Source organism: Bubalus bubalis, chromosome 2, assembly GCF_019923935.1.
Source record: "Bubalus bubalis isolate 160015118507 breed Murrah chromosome 2, NDDB_SH_1, whole genome shotgun sequence".
NCBI classification, from domain to species: Eukaryota; Metazoa; Chordata; class Mammalia; order Artiodactyla; family Bovidae; genus Bubalus; species Bubalus bubalis.
In genome coordinates, this window is record NC_059158.1 from 183,769,712 (window position 1) to 183,795,646 (window position 25,935).

At 38.0% G+C, this 25,935-nt stretch overlaps 1 protein-coding gene across 18 annotated transcripts in view; it reads left to right on the top strand.

The window, feature by feature from the left end:
• The window catches only part of EIF4G3 (eukaryotic translation initiation factor 4 gamma 3), a 353,112-nt gene that overhangs the window by 260,953 nt on the left and 66,224 nt on the right, over window positions 1–25,935 (top strand). For 13 of the 18 annotated variants that reach the window (XM_045164652.1, XM_045164651.1, XM_045164650.1 and 10 more), the window contains 6 exons: window positions 5,227–5,315; window positions 10,131–10,377; window positions 12,705–12,838; window positions 14,866–14,985; window positions 15,390–15,500; window positions 20,790–20,960. In XM_045164652.1, the coding sequence (XP_045020587.1) occupies window positions 5,227–5,315; window positions 10,131–10,377; window positions 12,705–12,838; window positions 14,866–14,985; window positions 15,390–15,500; window positions 20,790–20,960 (872 nt within the window). The remainder of the gene's footprint in view (window positions 1–5,226; window positions 5,316–10,130; window positions 10,378–12,704; window positions 12,839–14,865; window positions 14,986–15,389; window positions 15,501–20,789; window positions 20,961–25,935) is intronic. The other 5 variants (XM_044938154.2, XM_044938155.2, XM_044938157.2 and 2 more) reach the window with 1 other exon arrangement.

A 25,935-nucleotide genomic window follows, 5' to 3' on the forward strand; every position in this document is an offset into this window, starting at 1 on the left:
GTGTGTGTGTGTGTGTGTGTGTCTGTGTGGGTGTGTATCTGTGTGGGTGTGCGCATGAATGCACACCCCGAATCTTCTTTATGCATTTAGCCATCAATGGGCACTTAGGTCGTTTCCATATCTAAGCTGTTGCATATGGTGCATTAAATACAGGGGTGCATATATTTTTTTAAATTAGTGTTTGCATATTCTTCAGATAAATACCCAGAAATGGAATACCTTGGCTGTGTGGTAGTTCAGTTTTTAAATTTGGGGGGAATCTCTGTACTATTTCCTGTAGTGGCTGCAAGAATTTACACTCCCAACAACAATGTACAAAGGTTCCCTTTTCTCCACATCCTCTCCGGAGTTTGTTATTTCTCATCTTTTCAATAGTAGCCATTCTGACAGCTACGGTTGCTATCTCCTTGTGATTTGGATTTGCCTTTTCCTGATAATAAGTGATACAGAACATATTTCATGTGCCTGTGGGCCATCCGTATATCGTCTTTGGGAAAACACGTATATCTAGCGTGTTCAGATCCTCTGCCCATTTTTTAAAATCATTTTGGTTGGGATTTTGTTGTTGATGTGTTTGAGTTCTTTATATATTTTGAGTATTAGCCCCTTATTAGATACGTGATTTGCAGATACCTTCTCCGGTTTGGTCAGTTGCCTTTTCACTTTGATGATGGTTTCCTTTGCTGTGCAGAAACTTTTTAGTTGATGTAGTTCCATTTATTTATTAAAACCTAGTGATTAAACTTGTCTATATCCCCAATATTTTTCAGACTTTATATTAGTCATTTCATAAAAAGAGCTCTGAAGGAAAACATTTTCCATCCAGTAATATAAAAATTAGCAAAAATCTTGAAATCATAGCTTTTCTTTCTTTGAATTTTCTTATTCTCTGTTTTGGGGGCTTCCTGGCTGGCTCAGTGGTAAAGAATCTGCCTGCCAATGCAGGAAACACAAGTTTGATTCCCTGGGTTGGGAAGATCCCCTGGAGAAGGAAAGAGCGACCCACTGCAGTATTCTTGCCTGGAAAATCCCATGGACAGAGAAGTCTAGCAGGCTACAGTCCATGGGGTCATGAAAGAATTGGACACGACTTAAGACAGTAAACAGCAACAACATTCTCTGTTTTAAAGAAGTAGAAAATCAGTGTTCCTCTGAGAGTTGAATTCTTATGGAAAGTTGGGGAGGCTCCATTAGACATCTCTAAATTCAGGTAATTATGAATCTCATGCAAGATTGTCTCTTGCCCTGTGGTGCTTTAATGCAAGGCAGGGGAAAAGAATATGTCTTGGGAATGTCAATAATACCTCCTTAACAGAGAGCTGCTATTATTTATTCAGTCAACAAATTTGAATTCCTACCCGACCACCTTACCTGCCTCCTGAGAAACCTGTATGCAGGACAAGAAGCATTGAGAAAGTTAACTTCTGTTCAGTGTACATCATGTGAAATGCCGGACTGGATGAATCATAAGGTGGAATCAGAATTGTGGGAGAAATATCAACAACCTCAGATATGCAGATGATACCACTTTAACGGCAGAAAGCGAAGAACTAAAGAGCCTCTTGATAAAGGTGAAAGAGGAGAGTTTAAAAGTTGGCTCAAAACTCAGCATTCAAAAAACTAAGGTCATGGCATCTGGTCCCATCACTTCATGACAAATAGATGAGGGAAACGTGGACACAGCAACAGACTTTATTTTCTTGGGCTCCAAATCACTGCAGATGGTGCCTGCATCCATGAAATTAAAAGAGGCTTGCTCCTTGCAAGAAAAGATATGACAAACCTAGACAGCGTATTAAAAAGCAGAGGCATCACTTTACCAACAAAGGTCCGTCTAGTCAAAGCTATGGTTTTTCCACTGGTCATATATGGATGTGAGAGTTGGACTATAAAGAAAAACTGAGTGCCAAAGAATTGATGCTTTTGAGCTGTGGTGTTGGAGAAGACTCTTGAGAGTCCCTTGGACTGCAAGGAGATCCAACCAGTCCATCCTGAACGAGATCAGTCCTGGGTGTTCATTAGAAGGGCTGATGTTGAAGCTGAATTGTAAATACTTTGGCCACCTGATGCAAAGAGCCAATTCATTTGAAAAGACCCTGATGCTGGGAAAGATTGAGGGCAAGAGGAGATGGGAGTGACAGAGGATAAGATGATTGGATGGCATCACTGACTCAATGGACATAAATTTGAGCAAACTCCCGGAGGTAATGAAGGACAGGGAAGCCTGGCGTGCTGCGGTTCATGGGGTTACAGAGAGTTGGACAGGACTTGGTGACTGAACAACCACCGCCTTGTTGTAAGGAACTTTGCTTGACACTATAGAAGATGCCTTAAGGAATATTTTAAGTAAAAGAACAACCAATCAAATCAATTATTTAGAGAGGCCATCATTCAGGCATTACTGTATTTAATATAAATTGGAGGCAATGAGTTGAGCCTCTGTCATAGTTAAATCAGGGCAGCAGTAAGGGCCTAATTAAGACATAGGCATCAGAAATGGACTGCTGCTGCTGCTGCTGCTAAGTCGCTTCAGTCGTGTCCAATTCTGTGCAACCCCATAGACGGCAGCCCACCAGGCTCCTCCATCCCTGGGATTCTCCAGGCAAGAACACTGGAGTGGATTGCCATTTCCTTCTCCAGTGCATGAAAGTGAAAAGTGAAAGTGAAGTCGCTCAGTCGTGTCCAACTTGTAGGGACCCCATGGACTGCAGCCTACCAGGCTCCTCCACCCATGGGATTTTCCAGGCAAGAGTACTGGAGTGGGGTGCCATTGCCTTCTTTGCAGAAATGGACTAGAAAGAACAAATCTGAGACAGTGTCCTAAATTTACTTCCCTTCTTCTAATTTGGTATTAATTGTCCTTTAAATCTGGCAGCTGGTGTTTCTGTCTGTCTCTCTCCCTCCCTTACTTCCTCCCTGGTCCCCTACTTCTCCCCAGTCTAGCACACCCAGAGGTTACTGCACCCCTCCATCAATAAAGGTGGGAAGAGGCAGTGCATATCACAGTCAGTAGACACATGGTGTGTATCTGTGTCCACTTTTTTAAAGGACTGAGTATCTCCTAAGGAGGTGTGTGCTTTCTCTCACCTCTTTTTGTAAATTATTACTTTAGATCAAAACTTCAGCCGCTTGAACAGAGTAACAATTCCTGCTGTGCAAGTAGCTGACTTTTTAAGAAAGGATATTAAATGTGTTAATGTTACCCATGGAAGAAATGTTTTAACGTTTTGGGTTCGTTTGATACAGTTTTGAAGGAAAAGTTTGTCTACATCTTTGGTTTTTTTGGTTTAGAGGAAATGATACCCAAGTTTATATTTAATCCTAACACATCCTTCAGAAAGTGATCTTCCCTTTTCCATGAATGAAGATTAAAGCTGAATTCATGTATATATGAAATAAAATTTTAATTTTAATGTACAGGTTCCTCAAACTCTGTAATTCTTAAAAAGAATTCTATGAAAGCAGAATTAATCACAGACATTTTGGAGGGATGCACATAAAACAGACTGGTTATATAAAATCAGAAGATCCATAAAAAATGAAGAGAGACCACCACATATCACACATACAAATATTAATACTTGAACATACATATTCATGATAAGGCTGAGGCAAAAGCGAATTTAAATCCACCTGTAGTTACCAAAATCTGAGTTCCATACTTTGAGAAAATGGTTTACCTTTGGTAGGCTGCGAAGGAAGAGTAGCGGTTGGTCTAATAATGTTTTCTCATTCATATGGTCTGTAAAGGGAAGGATAAAGACAAGTTGGTTTGAGGAGTGGGTAATAAAAGAGATTTACAGAGTATTTTTATGATGGTGCAATAGTTTTGAGAACATTATTAAATGTCTCTTTTTCCTTGTTCCCAAGACCAGTGTGAGTGTTTATATTGTACCATTCTTCCAAAAAAGATTTGAATCACCCAGAGAGATTGGTTGGTTTCGTCTCAGTGAGACCTTTTATTTCTGTCAGGAATTAGATTTGATGGTTCCTTCAGCTTTGTGTTCACTCACTTTCAGTCAAGTCTGTGTATTTATAAAGTGGCCTTTCTTTGACTCTCCCCTCCATTCCCATCTGCCTTAGAACCTCACTGCTTGCTTTTGACTCCTGCCGCCTTCTGGTCTTGTCTGAAGTCACTCAGTCATGTCCAATTCTGTGACCCCGTGGACTGTAGGCTCCTCTGTCCATGGGATTCTCCAGGCAAGAATACTGGAATGGATGCCATTCCCTTCTCCAGGGGATCTTCCCAACTCAGGGATCAAACCCAGGTCTCTTGCATTGCAGGCAGATTCTTTACCATTCTGCACCACTGACTGCCTTCTGTGGGATCCTTTAAAATATGTTTTATTTGCTTTCTAATGTCCCAAGTATCTTTAAATCGTATGTCCAAATGTTGATTTTGTGGACTTTGTAAGCCAAGTAAAGTTTTAAAAATTCTTCGTAAGCTTAGGTTTCCATGTGGAACTTCTGATACAGTAGAATAATTCAATAAAAATTATGTTCCTGGGAATTCCTGGTGGTTCAGTGGTTAGGACTCATGCTTTGGTTCGATCCCTGGTCACGTAACTAAGATCCTGCAAGGCGTGCAGCACAGCCAGAAAAAACACATTACCTATTTCTTCCTTAATTTTCACCCCAGCCATTTGAAAGGATAGGCCCACAGTATTGATGTGAAGTGAGAACTCGGTGCTGGGCAAGTGCTGTCTAGCTAATGAAATCTTTATCAAAGTATACTTTTGCTGTCTTTTTTAAAGCAAAATCTGGGATTTAGTATTTTTTATGGCTTAAAGGCACCTTATATATCATCTATCTTGGTCTTACACTTTATAGTTGAATATGCTAGTACCTGAAAAGTGTTACTTGCTTAAGATCACATAGTCGATTAACAGTAGAAACAGGCCCAAGTCTAGAATTGGCTGGTAGCCCAGTTTGTTATATAGATACTCACCTCATACTGAATTATGTGGCTTGGTATGTCCTAACCATGAAATAGGAAGAACTTAGGCTACTGTTTGAAGGCTATATGAGCTGATGTGAACAATTTGTGCCTAAGACATTTGCCATTGCAGTCTTTGGGCCACAGTTACACAGTTCTTCACTTATCCATCTGTCTCCTGACTGTGCAGGAAGCTCTCTTTTTGCTGAATTTGAATAGAGGTATCATTTAGACCTAATATTTTCAATTTTTGCAGTGGGAAGTAATGGCAGCCTGCTCTTCTATTTCAGCTCAGACAGCTATACCTGCACCAAAGATGTGGAAGAAACCAAAAGACCGAACCCGAGCCACTGAAGAGTCGTTAGAGGCAGAATCAGAGGTAAGGGACAGCTGTAAATGTCTTCAGCTCATCTCCAGAACAGTGGTGCTGTTTTCTCAGAAGACTGTGTGTTTATAACTTTTTCTTGAGATACTGTTTTCCAAGCAAATATATCAAGCTCAGAGTCTGATTTTTTTTTAATCCATTTAAAGAATTTTTTATAGGTTTTTTTTAATAGGTTGTTGTTGAATTTTTTATAGGTAGCTTATTCAGTTTCACTGAATTCTTGTTTCTTTTTTAAAATACCTCTTCTCAAATAGCAAAAATAAGTATTGTTAATTTTCCCTTATATTTCCACATGTAAAGACTAATCTCGTGTTTGTTTGTTTTTTTAAGTGGTTTTGTTTTGTTTTTTTCAAATGCCTATTAGCTGTCCTGGTGGAAATCATCAAGTGTATTTTAAGGAAACTGAGTTTGAATCTGTTGTCCTTAACCTGCATCCCAGTAACATGACTTTTCACATATGGCTTGAACTAAGGCATGGATTTTGCTTTAGGATACTGCACACCAGGTCCCGGACAAGCTGTGAGGAAGAGTCAAGGGCAGGTTCCGTCCCAAGCCGTGCTCTCCCAGTTTCATAGTCTATGATCTCAATGCCTATTGTTATCTACTGGAGCTTTTAAAGAGGAGTAATATAAACAATTTCCACTTTTCTTTTTTTGTTTCTTTTTGAGTTCTTATGTCTACTTTATTAAAACAGTTTTCATTGAATGTTTAAGACGATAACATTAAAATGTAGAAATCATTTTTAAATAACTTTAGATGCATTTGTTTTATAAAGCTTTCTGTCTGGTGGTAAGCCTTGCCCTCTGTAGGCGCTCACGGCGCCCTTGTTACCCCCCCGTCCGGGCACTGCTCTTACAGGATGCTGTGTTGATGCCACAGTTGTCCCATAGCAACCTCGAAACTGTCTCACGGGTGTGATTTCACTGTGGTTATCAGGGGGTACGAATTGGCAGTAAGTTATAGAGGTGCAAATAGTTACTACACTCCTTTTGCAGCTGAACAAGAAAATGTTGCTCCTGCAAAGAATAAAATACCTTCCAGAGGCAGGGGGATCGCATACATTCCTGGTACGGCTGTAAGAGCTCACAAATGGGTTTATCTTTAGAGTCAGCTGTAATTTATTCACTTTCTTTTATTATACTTTATGTTCCTTTGCCCTGTGGCATTTTTAAAAGCATTATTGAATATTAAATGGGTAAGTCACCATTCCTCTGCTTCCAGATTTTCATCCTCGTCTTTAGGTCAAGGGTTGACGAACTTTTCCTGTGTAACAGTCCGGATAGGAACTAGTTCAGGCTTTGCAGACCTGGGGTCCCTGTGGCAGTTTCTCAGCTCTACCGCTGTAGCCCCAGAGCAACCGTGGACAGGGTGTAAATGAATGAGTGGCGATGTCTCAGTGAAAGTTTGTTGGTGAACATTGAAATTTGAATTTTATGTAATACTCACATTTCATAAAATATTCTTCTTTGAAGTATTTTTCCAACGTTACAAGTGTACACAAACACATCCTTCCCTCCGCACAGTACAAAAGTGGGTGAGGGCCCGCTACTGGCACACGGTCCGTAATTTGCTGAACCTGCTTTAGATTACTACTCTTCATGCACGAGAATTGTTGAGGCTCATTTTGAACCAGTCACTGTTTTCTTAACCTAAGATATTTGGTCATTTGCACGCATACTTTTTCCAGAAATCTAGTCCCTTGTCTTTCTAGAATTAAGTATTTACTAGAGTAGTTTAATAAATATTGGTTGTCATTGTCTTCATTTTTCATTGATCATCATGCTATCTTTTTCTCAGGTTTTTCTCAGCCTTTAAAAGAATGTTTTTCAGGGATCAGTATATTTTAGGTTGTATATTGAGTTGTTACATCATTGCAAGTATTTAACCAAATTCTTTAAATTACAACCTAAAGAGATAGTGTGAAGGATGATTCATCATAAAATTGTTATTCAGGGCAACTAAAAATATATTTAAAACTTTTTGGATATTTCATCCATCATTACATATGTAATTGTCTGTCTGATTTTCTGGCACATAAAAAAACTCTTGCAGTAAGCAGACAGTTTTGTTAACTAAATTCTTATTTAGTAAGTTCCTGTAAAAATGTTTGCTTTGACAGTCTAGCCAATAAAGTGCTTTCTTTTTTCAATCTGGTTTTCAGGATAAACAATTCAAGAATGGTTAGATAATTACAAACTAGTTGAATAGAAATCCATCCTGCTAAAGAAAAGTAATCATCAAATATTTAATGGAACTATTTTTTTTATGGATTCCCTTGAGAAATAACCCATCTAACAGTGTACCTCAGACACCTCACTGATTCTTTGTGTTCTAAAATACGGTTTGTCATTCATGGGCCAAGTTTCTTTATACTTTTTTTTTCCAGTTAGAAATGGACTTTCTCAATAGTGCATCCTTTGTTTGTATCCAACAGATTATCTGTTGTTGATTTTAGATACAGAGAAGATGACTCAATAAACTTTTCTCTCTAAAATAGCATTGTTTCACCTTTCCCCGACCTGAATTAAGATTTCTGTATGATGTATAACGTGGTTATACTACTCTGTAATAAGTTTAAGAACTATTTGCAGACTCACATGCCAATTTATTAAAGATCTTGATGAAAGAAAGTGAAAGTGCAAGTTGCTCAGTCGTGTCCAACTCTTTGCAACCCCATAGACTATACAGTCCATGGAATTCTCCAGCCAGAATACTGGAGTGGGTAGCCTTTCCCTTCTTCAGGGGCTCTTCCCAACCCAGGGATCGAACCCAGGTCTCCTGCATTGCAGGTAGATTATTTACCAGCTGAGCCACAAGGGTATCCCAAGAATACTGGAGTGGGTAGCCTGTCCCTTCTCCAGGAATCGAGCCAGGGTCTCCTGCATTGCAGGCAGATTCTTTACCAACTGAGCTATCAGGGAAGCCCAAGATCTTGATGACCTATACTTAATCATATGGTGGTATTACAGGGAAGTTTTGAATTTAGATTATAGTTGAATATAGAATAAGAAAAAATGAGGCGGCTAATGTATGATTCAAACTTGGTAGATCAGTTTTTTCTTAAAACATAAAAGACGCCTCAACTTCTGCCATGTTTTATAAAAATATTGATAAATCATTTTCAACAATTATTTTTGTTGGATTTTTTGTCTGTCTTCTGATGATTTCCATGCTCGTCTTGTTGGAGGAACGAGGAAGTATGTGTGGGTGTGTTTGCATGAACGTTTTATTTCTGTTTTAGAAAACACGGCCTTAAAACCATCTGTTTCTGTTGATAACATTTTAAAATCTAGCGTCTTTTCCCCATGATCTGATTGTTTTGTTGTTCAGTTGCCGAGTGGTGTCCAATCTTTGCAACCCCATGGACTGCAGCACTCCCGGCTTCCCTGTCCTTCACTATCTCCCGGGAGTTTGCTCAAACTCATGTCCGTTGAGTCAGTGATGCCATCCCACCATCTCGTTCTCTGTCACTCCCTTCTCCTCTTGTCCTCAATCTGATGTTAGTAGAAGAAAATTTGTTAGTATTATATCTTTTATGATATTTCACTTAATAACAAAGTAGGGTTTGCAACTATTTAAAAATTTTTTTCATAAATCAGTTGGGGTAACTACTTCCTGGTGTATATGACATTTTTTAATACCGTCCTCTGTTCAGCCAATTCAATAGAGCCTCTAATTTGGCTCTTCTAATGTGAATTTATCAACTGGAATTTGTGGTAAGTTCCTATTTCCTCTGAGTGCTTCTTTCAAAAGATTGTTTCCAGAGTGTTTCCTTTAATGAAAAAGAAAGACTAAAGTTCATTGCGAACTTTTCCTCCAGGAGTTTTGATGGTTGATGTGCCGGAGAAGGCAATGGCACCTCACTCCAGTACTCTTGCCCGGAAAATCCCATGGATGGAGGAGCCTGGTAGGCTGCAGTCCATAGGGTCACCAAGAGTCGGACATGACTGAGCGAGTTCCTTTTCACTTTTCACTTTCACGCATTGGAGAAGGAAATGGCAACCCACTCCAGTGTTCTTGCCTGGAGAATCCCAGGGACGGGGGAGCCTAGTGGGCTGCCGTCTCTGGGGTCACACAGAGTCGGACACGACTGAAGTGACTTAGCAGCAGCAGTGCCCTCAAGAAATACTTTGTTGTTGCTGTATCTGAAACTGAGATGGTCAGAAATAATCTGATGAATAAGTTTAATTCTATTTTGCCTTTTAAAAATAGGATGCACTGGAACCCAGATTTCTCCCTGGGAGAATATGTGCCAGTATGATTTGAATAAGATCACAATCTCAGAGAATTCTAAGAACCAATACACAAAATAGATTTTAACCAACAAGTGATCTCCTTGTTAAAGGAGCGATGGTCAGCTTTGTTGGAGTTAGACCCTTTAAACTGTTCATTGAACCCTTTTTCCACAGCCAGAGGACAACGCAAAACATACCCTCTAGTGTTTCTTTTTATATTTGCTGAGCGTTAGTGGCGAGGGTAGGAGTGCTTGATTTAGATTCTGACTGTTTCATGTCCGTCAAGTTCCAGGGATTAACAGTTCTTTCCTTTTTAAACTTTAGTATATTTAGATTTCATTAGTCATGTTAAAGCATTTCAATCGCCGTTGGTATTGTCTGATTTATCCCAGGAGATGAAATGAGAAAAGTGTTTTAAATAAACTTAACCATTCTAGTACCATAAGCTGAACACAGACATCCTTATCTTGAGTGATATGTTTTCTTATGCTTTTTTGAGGGGATAAGTATGTGTCTTCATGTGTATTTACACTCAGTGAAAAGAATATAACCTCTGTGTTCACTTATGCTTTAGCCTAAAGCTGAAGAGGAGCTTTCAGGTGACAAAATACTTGAATCTGAACAGGATAAAATGAGCCAAGGGTTTCATCCTGAAAGAGACCCCTCTGACCTAAAAAACGTGAAAACTGTGGAAGAAAATGGAGAAGAAGCTGAGCCTGTACGTAATGGTGCTGAGAGTATTTCTGAGGGTGAAGGAATAGATGCGAATTCAGGCTCCACTGATAGTTCTGGTGAAGGGGCCACATTCTCATTTAAGTCAGGTAAGTGTATCCCTGTCTTCCTGTGTCTGTTTTTTGTTCTCCTCTTCACTCTACTGCAACTTAGAGAAATGTTGCCTCCTTCTAAAAAAATACTGGATGGAAGGAAGAGGCTCATCACAGTGTAATGTTTACAGAATAAATCAGCAGGCATACTTGACTGACTGGCAAATCCAGAGAGTCCTTTGTTGGCGGAAGTGATACCTGATGCTGGCTGGTACTCTGGTTTCACTGGCATTGGAAGAGCTGCTGGCAGAGGAAATCAGTCAGTGCTAGGCTGGTAAAATTGGACAAGAGGAATTTAATTTATTCATTTTAATTGAAAGAGATGTTTCAGATATGGTGACCACGTTTCTTGAGATAGTATACTTCTTGTTTCAGGAAGCTGGAACTAACTTTGTTGATGGAAATCACTCTGTAGAGCTGAACTCCAGTAGGAAGTCAGAATCAGTATACTAAGTTATTAAGCACCAGCAATGTGGAAGTGCCCTATTAGATATATGGTAAACTCTAGAGGATCTTTCACCTTTAGAAACCATCAAATGCACTAAACCTCTGTCCCTATGCTATGTAAACCATGGTTGACTTTCAGATTTATGGATAGTTTTTCCGTGGACATGTGGAGAAAGGTGGGGTTAGGCGAAATGGTTTTCTTAGTCCGCCAAATCTAAAGAGACTTCTGCGTGAGGTAGGGTTTGAATGTAAAATACTGGGCCTCAAAAATAATCTTGACCAGTATTCTTCAAACTTTTGATTTTAACCCATTTACTAGGTTGTGAAATTATTTTAGGGAGTTATAACCAACATTGTTAAAGAATAGAATAAAAATTGTCAGTGCGTTACATGCACTAAGGAATGTATGTTTTTTTTTTTAACTTTGTATATATGTGTGTTTGTTCAAGGTCATGAAATCACTATATTTCTTACTGTGAGTTGTAGTCAGAAATTTTTGAAAGCCTTTGATTGATCCCATCTTCATATACTGATCATTAATATTTAATGAAAACACTTGCAGTGAAACACTTGGAGTGGGCCTCATGAAATTGTAAGGTTATTCCATTGTAAATTTTGTTTTTAACCTTAGGGCTCAAAATACTGAAATTTCTCCTAAAGATCTAGGCGCGTATCACCAAACACTACCATCAATCCTTCTTCAGGGATTGAATCGCTGTTGTCATTTTTAGGACTGTGTAAATTATATTTTTAGCCTTCAGTTTGGCAAGGATAAAGTGCACAACCAGCGGCCCCGACTGTACTGACTGACTGGCTGCTTTTTGCCTCTGTAATATACACCATCAGTAATTGGGAGTAAAGGCAATTCAAAATTCAGATCCTAATAAACTGTGTATATTTTAATAAATATAATGTAGTAAAATATCTGCAGAATTCTCACATGGCATCAGTCAGTCTATTAAGAACCACCACGATAAAGCAGGACAGAGTGTGCTGTCAGGGAGTGGTCTGGGGCCTGGTTTTGATGAGTGTGTTGTTAATTAAAAGAAAAAACTGTGACTTGATTTTAGTAACAGTAAAAGTTTCAAGAAATTTTCCAGCTTTATATTATGATAGGATTGCTAATGATAGCTGAAATAATAGTAATAGTAGCAAAAAAAGTACTGTGGTGAAAACGATGTTAATATTCATATGAAAAATATTAGCTAAGAATATGTTTAGTGACAGGATTCTTGGACAAAGGTATATGTCTTTTCCCAGTTTAGTTGGCTCAGCAAGCAGATCCATTATTTTATTTTCTTCAGATTAAACTGTAATTAGGGGAGGGGGGAATCTATAGTCTGCTTAGACTTTTCAGAATCTTTAATAAGTTATTTAGTTTTATTTATGTCCTTTTACCTTTTTTCCCTCTCCATAGTAACATTCCAAAGTATCCTCCTTTTGCAGGAAACCAAAAGTATTATATATAAACTATGGAACATAAGATAGTCTACAAGGATGTATTGTACAACATGGGAAATACACCCAGTATTTTGTAATAACTGTAAATGGAGTACAACTTTTAAAAACTATTTTTAAAAAAGACTTGGTGATTTATTTAATGAAGATTATTCGTGACCCTTACCAAAGTCTGCTTATGTGTAAATGAAATGGTACCTGTAGCATCTTACTTCAGATTACTCTCCAAAGGTGTCCAGAAAGATAAAGAACAAATAACAGTTTAAATCTTGCCATGACGTTTTCTGACTGTAGCTCATTTTTTCTTTGTGGTTTTGTTTGCATACGATGAGATGAGATATTGGAGTCAGCTTATGTTCTTGTTGGATATACATAGAGTGACCTTATAGACTGTGGTCTGCCTGCTCTCCTCTTTTTAGAATCCTGGAAGCCTCCTGATTCGGAAGGCAAGAAGCAGTATGACAGGGAGTTTTTGCTGGATTTCCAGTTCATGCCAGCGTGTATTCAGAAACCAGAGGGCCTGCCTCCCATCAGTGATGTGGTTCTTGACAAGGTAAGCTCAGCGCTCAGTGAAAGCTATGTCTTTTTGGTGGGAACTGGTTTTTAACTCTCAGGGCAAATATGTGAAAAAAAGGTGAAAGTCGCTCAGTCGTGTCCAACTCTTTGTGACCCCATGGACTGTAGCCTGTCAGACTCCTCTATCCATGGAATTCTCCAGGCCAGAATACTGTAGTGGGTAGCCATTCCCTTCTCCAGGGGTTCTTCCCAACCCACAGATTGAACCTAGGTCTCCCGCCTTACAGGTGGATTCTTTACTGTCTGAGCCACCAGGGAAGCCTAAGGATACTGAAATGGGTAGCCTGTCCCTTCTCCAGCAGATCTTCCCAACCCAGCAATCGAACAGGGATCTCCTGCATTGCAGGTGGATTCTTTACCAGCTGAGCTTCCGGGGAAGCCCCCATAATATATGAAGTATGAGCACTTTTTAGAAATTGTTAAAGTAACATTTAAATTAAATGTTTCATTAAGCATTATTGGGTCTTAGGTTTACTGTAGCTCATAGTAATTATGGGGTTTGGCTCATATTTGAGTGGTAAAGTTTTAAAATTTATTGTTGGCTTATTACAGCTATTTCCTAGTGATAAGGTGGAAATTGTGTGTCTTTTGGGCTAATACGCTTAAGGAGATGCAGACCTGTTTATGCACTGTGCTAAAATCTCAATAGGGAATTAGAGTAGCATTGAGGATAGGTCAGAAACCCAGGTAAGTATTTGGCAGATCAAACTTAAATGGGGGGAAACGTAATTCAAATAGTGTATAACTCAGAATTTCTCCAGTAGATACTTATAGGAGGATCAGTCTTTAATCCTGTGCAAATAGATAGGTACCCTTTTTCTTTACATCTGATCTTAATCGTACATACAGAAAATTAGTACAGTCAGTGTTTATTTCATCTGTTCATCAATTTAAAGATGTAAAGTCAGGTGTATATTTGCCAGAATAATTTTACATACATCAGTGATGAACCAGTTCTGGTGACTAAGCTCTCGTTTTATAGAGGAACTGTTAATCCCTAAGTAAAGTGTAGTTGGTAACTTTCTTAAAGAGTGAGATCCAGTTCTTATTGAGAATCCCTGTAGCTACTTATCCAGACCTTATTTGTAGCATTTATTCTCTTAGAGCAACAGATCTTCTTCCTTCTCTTGCTAAGTCTTCTTTCTTAGGTGCTTATGGGAAGACAGTTGAATGACTGGTGGTACTAATTTAAGACTACTTCAGTATTCAGAGGACAAGCTTTGTTATGCCCACTGAATGAGACTGTCCTCTTAGAAAATGTGTTTTCCTGTCTGCCTGCCTTATCTGTTTGACTTTGGCTGCTGATAAGTTGATTTCTCACTAAGGTACTTAGCTTTGTTGAGTCTATAGTCACATTACATGCTTATACAAATCCAGATATCTCCAATTAACAAAGCAGACAAGATGAGATTTTTAAGTGGATCATCATAGAGAATTCACTGGCAGTCCAGTGGTTAGGACTTGGCACTTTAATTTTGGGGATCCAGGTTCAATCCCTGGTTGGGGAACTAAGATTCCACAAGCCCTGTGGCACAACCAAAAAATGAAGTCATCCTACAATGAAACGTGTCTCCTTTTGAGATTTGTTGTCCATTCAAAATACATTCTTTACTAACCGTAAGTTAGTAGCATCAAAACCATAACAAGCTATATCAGATTTATTATAGGCAGGTGTTTTAATGATCCTGGAAAATGATTCCAGAATTTGGCTGTAGTTCGTAAGTTCTCAAAATAGCTTGTCTTGTGCCATTCTGTTGGCCCTAAAGTGTCAAGTGAGCTGGGAATTTTAGACCTGATCATTCCGAGGCAACCAGAAAACCACTGTTGACCTAAGGGGTCTATGGCTAACCCAGGAGACTCTATCATGATTCAGATTGGACTCCCACTGGCTCAGAAAGCCAGCTCTATCTTGTCAGCTGACATAACTTTTAGTCTGAGTTTTTGTCTTTGTGGCACTGAATGCTCTGAAACTTGTATTAAGCTTTTCTTTGCTTCTTTGTACAGATCAATCAACCAAAATTGCCAATGCGAACTCTGGATCCTCGGATTTTGCCTCGAGGACCAGACTTTACTCCAGCCTTTGCAGATTTTGGAAGGCAAGCCCCTGGTGGAAGAGGTGTACCTGTAAGTGCAAGTTCCCTACAACCTAATTAGTTAGAAACTGTCATAGACTTCATGACATCTTGTCTAATGGCAGGAGAGCGATTTTTTATTCTTTGATTCTTCTAACCAAGAAGAGGAAGTAGAAGAGGCGAAGACTATCCTTTCCATACTAATATTCAAACAAATAAAGACTACACTTGAGTTTCAAGTTTTTACTTGAAAGAAGCTGGTCTGCATTAATTTGGTCTTGAATTTTTTTTTTCCCCACATTTTTTCAGTTGAAAAGACCTGCACGTGGGTTAAAAATAGAACCAACCTTATATAGGATCCCTGTTTTGTCGTGAGGTGTCCCGATATACTAGAGATGTCTGATGACATCTCTAGTACCATCTCTAATGGTCATCTCTTTGTCTTTGTTTCTACAGGTTTGCAAAGCGCAGAGCAGGCATGGATTGCCAATTCTGGAACAGAGCAAAGCCCCAGCTTCCACTCCACTGGCGATGTCGCACCCACCCCTGAAGAGCCTGCCTCTAGGGGTGCGCTGAATCCTTTTTTTAAAAAACAAAACAAAACAGTAGTTTCTGGTGTTACGTTTCCTGTTTTACTCTTCTCACTTACTGTAAGTTGTGAAGCCAAAATATGAAAATGTGATGTATACAAAAGAGTGCGGTGTTGGTAAGCTGCAGATTGCCTTTACATTCCCAGCGGCAGGCTCTTCAGCGGTGGAAGTGGCATCGCCTATGGAGTTATGCTGGGCACTGCACTGAGCAGAATTTGACAGGCTCTGCCTACTCCATGCTTTGGAGACTTGTAGAAAGCATTGGGGTGAAGTTGCCAGTGATATGAATACCTCTTTTTCCCCAACTTGGAGTGATATAGAGAGAACTTAATTTAAAGTTCTGAAGGAGCTCAGGGTTTGATGTACATTTGTGGATCACCCTGTTTATACTACTGTATGTTTGTAAAAATATATTTATAGAAGGTGGCACTTTTTATTTCCCCATCACCTTTTTATTTAGGGAATGGCAACTTCTGAAACTTGCTCTGAAATAAGACTACACCTTCTGACAACAAATCACACTTTGTAGATACTTGAATTATTTGTTTAACCAAACACTGATTGCAAACACTGGAATGTCTGCACCATGTCGGAGGCTTTATAAAACCTAGAAAAAATTTTAATTTGAAGCATACTTTTTATTGAGCATCACCTTCTTAAAGACCCCTGTGTGTATAATATTCTGTTCTTACTTGGGTTTGAAATTTAAATGTATCTAATTTCTCTAAATACCAAATTAAAAATTTTTTCTAAAGTTGGAATTTCCTCACCAGAAAGTCTTAGAAAGCAGCTTTCTAGAAACTATTTTATACCTGTTTTTCAGTATTATTTCCCTTCGTTGGTGAGTTTGTTAATCTTTGTTTTCGTTTTGGTTTCAGTTTATATCTTTGTTTTGTCAAACATTTGAAATAATGTTGATGCCATTTTTATTATTCTCTGGTTAATATCTGTGGTTATCATGTTGCTCAGTTTTGTTCATATGTCACTCACAGAAGATACCAATTTTTGCATCTCCTCTTCCAGTGTATATGGTCAGTTTTCATTATCAGCTTGCTTTTGTCTGATAATCAGGTATAGCTTCAAGGAGGTATTATGAATTAAGCATAGCTATATCTTACTCAGAATACTGAAACTAGAGAATGAGTTTTTAAAGTGACTGTCACAGTGTATATTTGCCCAGTAATTTATTTGCCTACGTATATCAGGTACATGATTATTTAGTGCAAAGTAATGTGACAGGAGATGAACCATGATCAATAATTTGTAGAGTCTCCAAAAATTTTCACTTTAATTGTTCAACTCACTTTCTTTTCACAGCTCTGTCAATGTTCCACATTCTGTTTTTTAAGTGGAATTGTGATCAGAGTAATATTGATAACGTTGTCTTAATATAAGTAATTATTCTTCCAACAGTTCCCGTAGCTAACAGATATTCTCCATTTAATTTGTCCAGCTTACTTGGTATATTGGTGAAGGTAAAGATGGGAATTTTAAAGAATATACATAACATATAAAGGAACAGTCAATAATGCTGCTTGGGAAAAAAAAAGCAGCCCTACTCTTCATAGTTTTTGGCTCCATACAACTTCCAAATTGGCTTATAAATAATTACATCCAAAACTGTTAAGATATACTGGGTATGCTTCTTAGTCTAGCTTTAGTTGCTGTGACTCCTGGTATAAACTTTCCTGCAACAGACTTGTTATAACATATTTTTAACGTGTAGCAATTATATTAGTGTCATACAGAGTTATATATAATTTTTAACCATAAAAGTTCATCTTTTGATGAAAGCACCTAGGCAGTATCATCTCTGTAGTTTTTTAAAAGTCAAGTTACTTGGCTATTGTGGTGTTAATTTTAATAGTAATCTGTTTGCAGATATCACAGAATGTGCCTCAAAAGAAATGTATTGAGAAGGGGGCTGTAGACCTAGACTAGTAATTTGCCATTCATGTTCATTTTAACTAAATTTGAGATTCACTGAACTGGGATGAAAATCCTTCATACAGAGAGGTTTCCTGAGCACGTGTCATCCTTTTCTCTCTTAAAGGGAAATAAAAAAATGCTACAGTGCATATTGGTCCTATTTTCTTTGGTTATCCAAGTAAGCAGAAAAGTTTGAGGTTTTAGTCTCTGAGTGAGATAGGAGCAATATACATTCAATTCTACAACAGAGATCTGTAGTTTCTTATGTAGTACGTTTAAGAAATGTGGACCCTGCACACATTATACCTTGAAGTTCATCTCACCATCAGTCAGAATTGTTTGTCTTTCAAGCAAAGAAACCAGGCTTTATTTCTTTTTATATGTTCCATAACTCTTAGCACAGGATCCTAGAATTTTATCTGTATTTAGTAAATAAAGTCATTCATTACCTATGGTACAGCTTTTGAATGATACTGTAAATCTGACAATTTATATTAAGTTTTTCCACACACAAAAAGGATACAGGGTGTTTAAAGGTTTTTATACCAACCTGCATATCACTTCTTTAAAAATTTCTTTTTTTTTCTTTGGTATTCATGATAATATTGTACTACCTGATATTGTACTTAGTTTTTAAGGTCCTTTGGCATGCCTTACTATTATATATCCCATGATCCTAGTTAATAACTCATGTAGGTATGATAAGCATTTAATATATGAGATGGTTTAAGTTCAGCAAAGTTGAGAGACTTGTTCATAGTAACTTTGCTCATAAGTGGCAGAATTGTATTCAAGAGATCACAGTTCTTTTGTCTTCTAATCTGCCTCTCTTCTCCACTTCACCGTAGCCATTCCAGGCATTGATATTCCAGTGAATCATTCTGAGTATAAACAGAAGAATGTTAGCTATTAATTATAATCAAGCATATTAAGCATTTATAAGAATAATAATCTGTTGAGGACTCAGTATACTTGGGTAAATATTTGTGAGCAGTATCTTAGTTTTATCCAGAGATATTTAAATTTGTCTTGGGAGGTTGCACATGGGTTATAATTTCAATTTTTTAATCCAGGACTTTAAAAAGTTTTTGTTTTTTTTAAGTTTTTTTTTACTTTGAAACACTGTTGTTATCTACTTATTTAATATTTCTCACATCTCTTTCCTGCTTGTCTGAAATTCACTTACATTTGTCTTGGGACAGATAAAGAGTTGTTTCGTAAATCATATTTACTTTTTAGAAATCTCAAACGTTCATTGGTATTTGCAATTTCTTTTCTGGAAATGAACATTTTCTAACTTAATGCAAACATAGTTAAAATTATATCCACAAATTATACTATGGCTCTTACATGATTTTGGCATAATACCTTTTATAATACCCACCAATCATTGTTTTTAACAAGTTTCTATGTGCAGATGCATGGATTAAATTGAATATCTGTGATCTGTTTATTTGAATTTTATCCAAACTTTAAAAAAGATAGTAACTGACATTAATTAACAGTAGAATATATTTTGAATTATAAAAACCAAACAATATGTGGTTTGCTGCCTTTTCTTAACAGTTCTTCTGCCTGAACGAGCAAGGTTTCAGTGAGAAATAAATCTTACAGTAGTGCTGTCTGGTTTAGCGGCTCTTTGCAGTCGATACTTCCCCAATCTGATGATCGTTTTTAGTTCTGTCTTAGTTATACCATGTGTGGTACCTCTGGATTTATTTGACTTCAGGTTTTTTTTTTTTTTTTTTTTTTTTTTCATTTGTTAGATTACAAAATAATCTAACATTATGTCATTAGTACTGAGTCCTTAGCTAGACATATTTAGTGTGTATTGCCCAGAAATTCTAAGTTTTGATCCTGAAACATCCTTAATAGTGCTGTTTCTAATTAGGGCACATGGTCAAGGAAGGGTAAGAGAATAATTAATTCTGAGATGGGTGATGTGTAAAGGCTTTGAAGCTTATCAGAGTCCTCAGACCATGTCTCTTTCGAATGTGTCTTCCTGTATGAAGTATGACCTTTTATTTACTCTCTTTATTGGAGGATAATTGCTTTAGTTTCTACTTAAAGGGAAGTATTGGAGCATTAAGTGAGATAGGATTCTGGTCGGTCTGTCTTGTGTGAAACATTTTTTTTTTCTCCTCCTTTTTTCCTCTTGAAACCTAATTGTAATATTTCTTCATCATTCAGAGAAGGACCTGTCAGAAAAAGTAAGGGCAGTCAGTATCCCAGATCTTGGATTGGTCATAAGCAGAACTCTTTATCACTCCAGTTATTTAATCTTGAAAAAGTATTTCCAGGCATTTAGAGTAGCATTTATTAGGAACATTTTAATACATAGAATACAACTTTTAACTTACCCATTACTGTTACAGTAACATTTCTGATTTGCTGACCAGTGTGACATGCTAACATACATTGGTTTTAACAGAATGAGCATAGTGGGGCTCTGGGAGGAACAAAGAGCTGACAAAGGCCTTTTTTCAGGGAGTTGATTTAGTTGGATTTCATTAATGACATAAGGAAGACTTATTTTAATATTTCTGGCACAGCAAACTTAGAGGGATCTATTAAGGTCTCAGAGAAGGCAATGGCACCCCACTCAAGTACTCTTGCCTGGAAAATCCCATGGATGGAGGAGCCTGGTAGGCCGTAGTCCATGGGGTCGCTAAGAGTCAGACATGACTGAGCAACTTCCCTTTCACTTTTCACTTTCATGCATTGGAAAAGGAAATAGCAACCCACTCCAGTGTTCTTGCCTGGAGAATCCCAAGGCCGGGGGAGCCTGGTGGGCTTCATCCATGGGGTCGCACGAAGTCGGACATGACTGAAGCAACTTAGCAGCATTAAGGTCTACAGTCAGTCTGGGTGTCTATGCTGTAAATAATTTTCATGATAAGGGTGTATTTGCATTGCACATTGAAAGTGTAGAGATACAGTTTTTGAAGCAGATTTGTAACTGTGGTGATCTCTGCCTCTGAATTTCTGTAGTTGTTCAAGTGACTAGTCCAAAGTCACATAACGAGTTAAAAAGAAAAAAAGAAGCAGCAATTTCACTTAGGGTAGTCTTTTTTGTTAGGTTCAATAGCTTTATCAGACATACCTAATTTAGGACGTCAGGGTCAAAAATTGTAGTCGTGGTATACGCTACAGTGATGACATTCTAACACCCCCACACCCCCACCAGAAAAAAGAGCACATCTCAGTTGATGCCTGATACCCATCTTTGCATCTACAAGTGTTTCCTGTGAGCGTCAATCCTTACTTGAGCAGCACAGCAGAGATGGTAGACTGTAAGTGCTCTGTGTGGATGTAATAAAGAATGCTCTTGTCCTAGCTGTTGAATGTTGGAGCACGGAGATCTCAGCCTGGCCAGAGGAGAGAGCCCAGGAAGATCATCACGGTCTCCGTGAAAGAAGACGTGCACCTGAAGAAGGCGGAGAACGCCTGGAAGCCCAGCCAGAGGCGGGACAGCCAAGCCGAGGACCCCGAGAACATCAAGACCCAGGTGAGGGGCGGGGCGCGCTCACGTGGCTTTGGAGTCGTAAGGGTATTCTTTTGTCTCTTTGCGCTGGTAATATAAGGTTTTTTGTGATTTTTTCCTTACTACAGGCATTATTCTAAAAGCTATCATAAATGCCAACAATGTACTTTCTCTTTAAGTTGCATTCTGTGTGCTTTTCAAAATACAAACTATATTTCGAGGGTTCACATGTCATAGAATTCTGTCGCTCACGCTTAGATCAATATTTGCTTTTCTTAAAAATGTGTTTTTAGATTCTTATTCATTGTCCTGTGGTAGTCTAGTTAGTATCTTGCTTTTTGTTTCACTTCTAATAAGTTAGAATTTAGAAATACATCTTATTTATGGTCCTTGGTAATAAAATTGAATTCTTTGCACTTTTTTGAGCATATCCGCCCTCAGAACTCCTTAGGGTAAATTGAATGAACTCCTTTAATCCACCCAAATTTGTTTTTGTGTGTCAATTTATATAAAGCCTCTATTCATCTTTTGCTGTACGCACAATGCCAGTTCCTATCCCTGTGTTAGCTCTACTATGTCCTTTAGCTGTTTTTGATTCTAATTAAGATAACTCATTTGACACTAAAGTAAGATACTAATAGTATGTGCCTTATGGAACACTGTGAAGTTCAAATGAAGCGATATAAAGCACTTGCTCATGACGTGGTTCCGGGAGCCCAGTTATGTACTTAGTATGATAATGTCCCTGGGAAAGAGATGTGCCTTACAAATCCTGATGTTGATTGAGCACCAGCACAGAATCTCATACATAGTAGATACTCAATAAATACTTGTTAAACAATAAACTTAGCAGCAAAGCTGTTCATACTGTCAGGACCAAGACGAACTGATGCATCACAAGCTGTTTGTCAGACCCAAATCGGCTGCTTGCCTTTGTTCATCTTTCTCGCACTTGCCCCAGTCATTTGTCCCAAGAACATCCTGCTCCAGATTCACTAAAATCAAGTAGCTAATCTTCCCTGAAGATTTCTCAACCTTCAAAAAAAAATCTTCTACATTCCTGCTTCCATTCCCTCTGAGAAGTGCTTAATGAATAGGGACCTAAAAGTTTTAAATTTCCTGCTAGATATTTATCATTGACTATGAAGATGTCTTCTTTTGGTGTTTAAGGCAGTTGTATTAGTGCCTTATTGCATTAGATTCTTACAACACCTGTCAAGGCAGGAATACATGTTTCCTCTTTTTTTATATGAAGAAACGGAAGCTTTGAGAGGTACTCAAAGCCGTTGTGGTTACTGAGTAGTCCATTTGTTGTGAACTTGTACCTCTCTCTATTCTGTAACAGAGTTCTCCCCGTTTTTAAAAAAAAATTTATTGAAGTATAGTTGATTTAGAAACTAAATCTGATTTCTAGTTCTAAATCAACTAAAGTTGAGTTAGTTTCTAGTATACAGCAAAGTGATCCAGAGATATGTATGTATGTATATGTGTATATATAGATATATATATTTATTTTCATATTATTTTCCATCGTGTTTTATTACAGGATATTGACTATAGTTCCGTGTGCCATACAGCAGAACCTTATTGTCTGTTTTATATACAGTATTGTGTATTTGCTATTCCAAAACTCTAATTTATCCCTTCCCCACCCCCTCTCCCCTTTTGTATCTACATCTGTGAGTCTGTTTTCTGTTTTGTAAATAAGTCCGTTTATATCATATTTTACATACCATATGTAAGTGATATCATAGGTATTTGTGTTTTTCTGTGTTACTTAGTACAATAATTTCTAGGTCCATCTATATTGCTGCAAATGGCACTATTTCATCCTTTTTATGATTGAGTAGTATTTCATTTTATTTGTGTGTGTGTGTGCACATATATGTTTATGTGATATATGTATGTATCACACCTTTATCCATTCATCTGTCTGTGACCTTGTAGGTTGTCACCATGTCTTGGCATTTGTAAATAATGCTGCTGTGAACATTGGAATGCATGTATCTTTTCAAATTACAGTTTTGTCTGGATATATGCCCAGGAGAGGAATTGCTGTATCATATGCCAACTCTGTTGTCAGTTTTTAAGGAACCTCTATACTGTCTTCCATTGTAGCTGCACCAGTTTACATTCCCACCAGAATATAGAAGGGCTCCCTCTTCTCCACACCCTTTCCAGAACTTGTTTTTTGGAGACTTTTTAATGATGGCTATTCTGGCTAAGTTCTCCCCATTATTAATTGTTATTTCAGAAACAGAATAATTATATTGACTTTGAGGTATCATTAATTAGTTACGTTTTCTTTAATGAATAGATAAAGCAAATCCAGTGCAGGATTGATAGACTTCTTAAGCAGGGCCAGTACAACCACCTTTTCTTGACACTTTTTCTTCTTGATACAGAGCATCTTTGCTTCATTCCCTCTCCTTTTTGTGATTTCATTCTCTGCACAGGTACATCCCATGTTGTTCCTCTTATTACTCTTTTTCTATCCTTTTGTCAACACAATAGTTTTATTGTTGCCACCACTTCTGGAAAACTTCACTCTGACATTTGTTCCTACCCTCTGTATTTATAGCAACATTATGAATGATCACCAGTGGATACCGTAAGAATTAATCTTCTTGAAACATTTCTAGGAAATCATTATTAATGACGTATCTAGACTCCTTCCACATACATGCACTACAGTTGCGGTTCTGCTGCTCAGGCTGCTATTTCATCTCTCTTCGCCTCTTGATACAGTAATCCCACTGCTGCTGCCCAACTTATCTCTCTGATGGGCTGGTTTTTACCTCCTTGCTCTAGCTTCTAACTTACCGTCATTTTCTTTCCCACTAGCGCGCACTAGTCCTCTCATCTTTCCTTACTGTTTTCCAGTCCTGCAGTGGAAGAGCCTCAGCAACAATCCTTTCTAAAATATTTCCCTTCCTAAAATACCTTCTGTCCCCCTGCCAGCCTTTTTTCATGTGGCCACCTTTTTTTTTTTTTTTTGCCCTTTATAATCTGGCCCCACTCTCATTTCCTTCTAAAGGTCTTTCCTCACTCACCCGTTACAGTCCTCACCTCTCTGGCTTCTAATCAACCTCGTGCTTTGCTCTGTCCTTTCTCTTGTAACTTTCCTGTCTTTGAAGCTGGATTTTGATGGTTTTGATGACTGTGCCTTATGCTTTATTTGTACCTAAATGAAATTACAAAACATCAAGTAGATATTCATTCATAATGAATAAATGCCTTTTGGTCAGTGTTTTGTTTTTTGATACTGGAGATTTCCTTTTTCAATTCAGGTATAAATTGACATATTACTTTTTAGGTGTACAACATAATCATTCAGTATTTGTATGTATATTGCAAAATGATCACCACAGTTAGCCTGCTTAATGTCCATCATCATGTAGAATTTTATTCTTGTGGTAAAAGCTTTTCAAATGTGCAAAGCAGCATTCTTTCCTTGTATTTTAATTTTTATTGGCGTATTGGTGATTTACTTTGTGTTAGTTTCACGTGTACAGCAGAAGTGAATGAGTTTCCACACCCACATGCGTTCACCCTTTTTTAGGCCCTTCCTCCATATCGGGCATCACAGAGCAGTGAGTAGAGCTCCCTGTGCTGTGCGGTGGCCCCTGTTTTTCGTCGTCGTTCAGTCACTCAGCTCTTTGTGACCCCGTGGCCTGCAGCACGCCAGGCTTCCTTCCCTGTCCTTCGCCATCTCCCATAGCTTGATCAAACTCACATCCATTGAGTCAGTGATGCCAGCTGACACCTCGTCCTCTGTCGTCCCCTGCTTCTCCTGCCTTCAGTCTTTCCCAGCATCAGGGTCTTTTCCAGTGAGTCGGCTCTTCACATCAAGTGGCCAAAGTATTAGAGCTTCAGCTTTAGCATCAGTTCTTCCGGTGAATATTCAGGATTGATTTCCTTTAGGATTGACTGGTTTGATCTCTTTGCTGTCCAGGGGACTCTCAAGAGTCTTCTCCAACACCACAGTTCAAAAGCATCAATTTGGTGTTCAGCCTTCTTTATCGTCCAACTCTCACATGCATACAAGACTCTGGAAAAACATATACAACAGTGTGTATATGTTAATCCCAATCTCTCAATTTATTCCTATCCCCCTTTTCCCTCTGGTAACCATATGTTTGTTTTCTACATCTATGACTTTGTTTCTGTTTTCTAAATAAGTTCATTTGAACCTTTTTTTTTTTTTTTTGGATTCCACATATAAGCAATATCATATGATTTTGCGGCCTTATTAACTATAGTCACTTACTGTGCATTACTTCAATAAATGACCTTTTTATTTTCCTATTTTTCTAAGCTTAGTATTTTCTGATCTATTTGAAGATCTGAAGGCTGGGTTTTATTTTTGTTTTTATTTTGTTTTTGTGGAAAGCACAAATTAAAGTTTTAAACCTAAATGGTGCTGTCTCGGTTGATACAGGCAATTTGGAGAATTGCAATGACTCCCTCATCCCTAATACACTTGAAATTTTTTGTTCTCTATAAAAGTGAAGCTGACTTATTGCTTTAAAAGTTGACAATATGATTTTTAAAAACTTAAATAGATTTATTTACTGTCTTAGAGAAAACTGTTGATAAACTGGTACACTTTCTAAAAATCCTTGTATTCAGATTAAATTATATAGGGATCAAACAAAACATTTTATAGGTTTTTCAGTTATTATATCATGGTTTCATGGATTTTTACAACTTCATATTTTTACTGAGGCATCATTTACATTTAGTCAGGTTTCCTTCTTTGTCTATAATTCTTGCCAAACACATGGTCGTGTTACTGCCACCAGTCAGGATGTAGAGCATTGCCATCAGCCCCCTGAAGTGTTCTTGTTCTGCTTTATATTCATCCTCCGCTGCCCATGCTCACTTCTGGCAGTCAGTCGTGTGTTTGTCCCTCTGTGTGTGTACACACACGTTTGTGCACTCAGGCATATCTGACTCTGCGACCCCATGGACTGTAGTCCGCCAGGCTCCTTTGTCC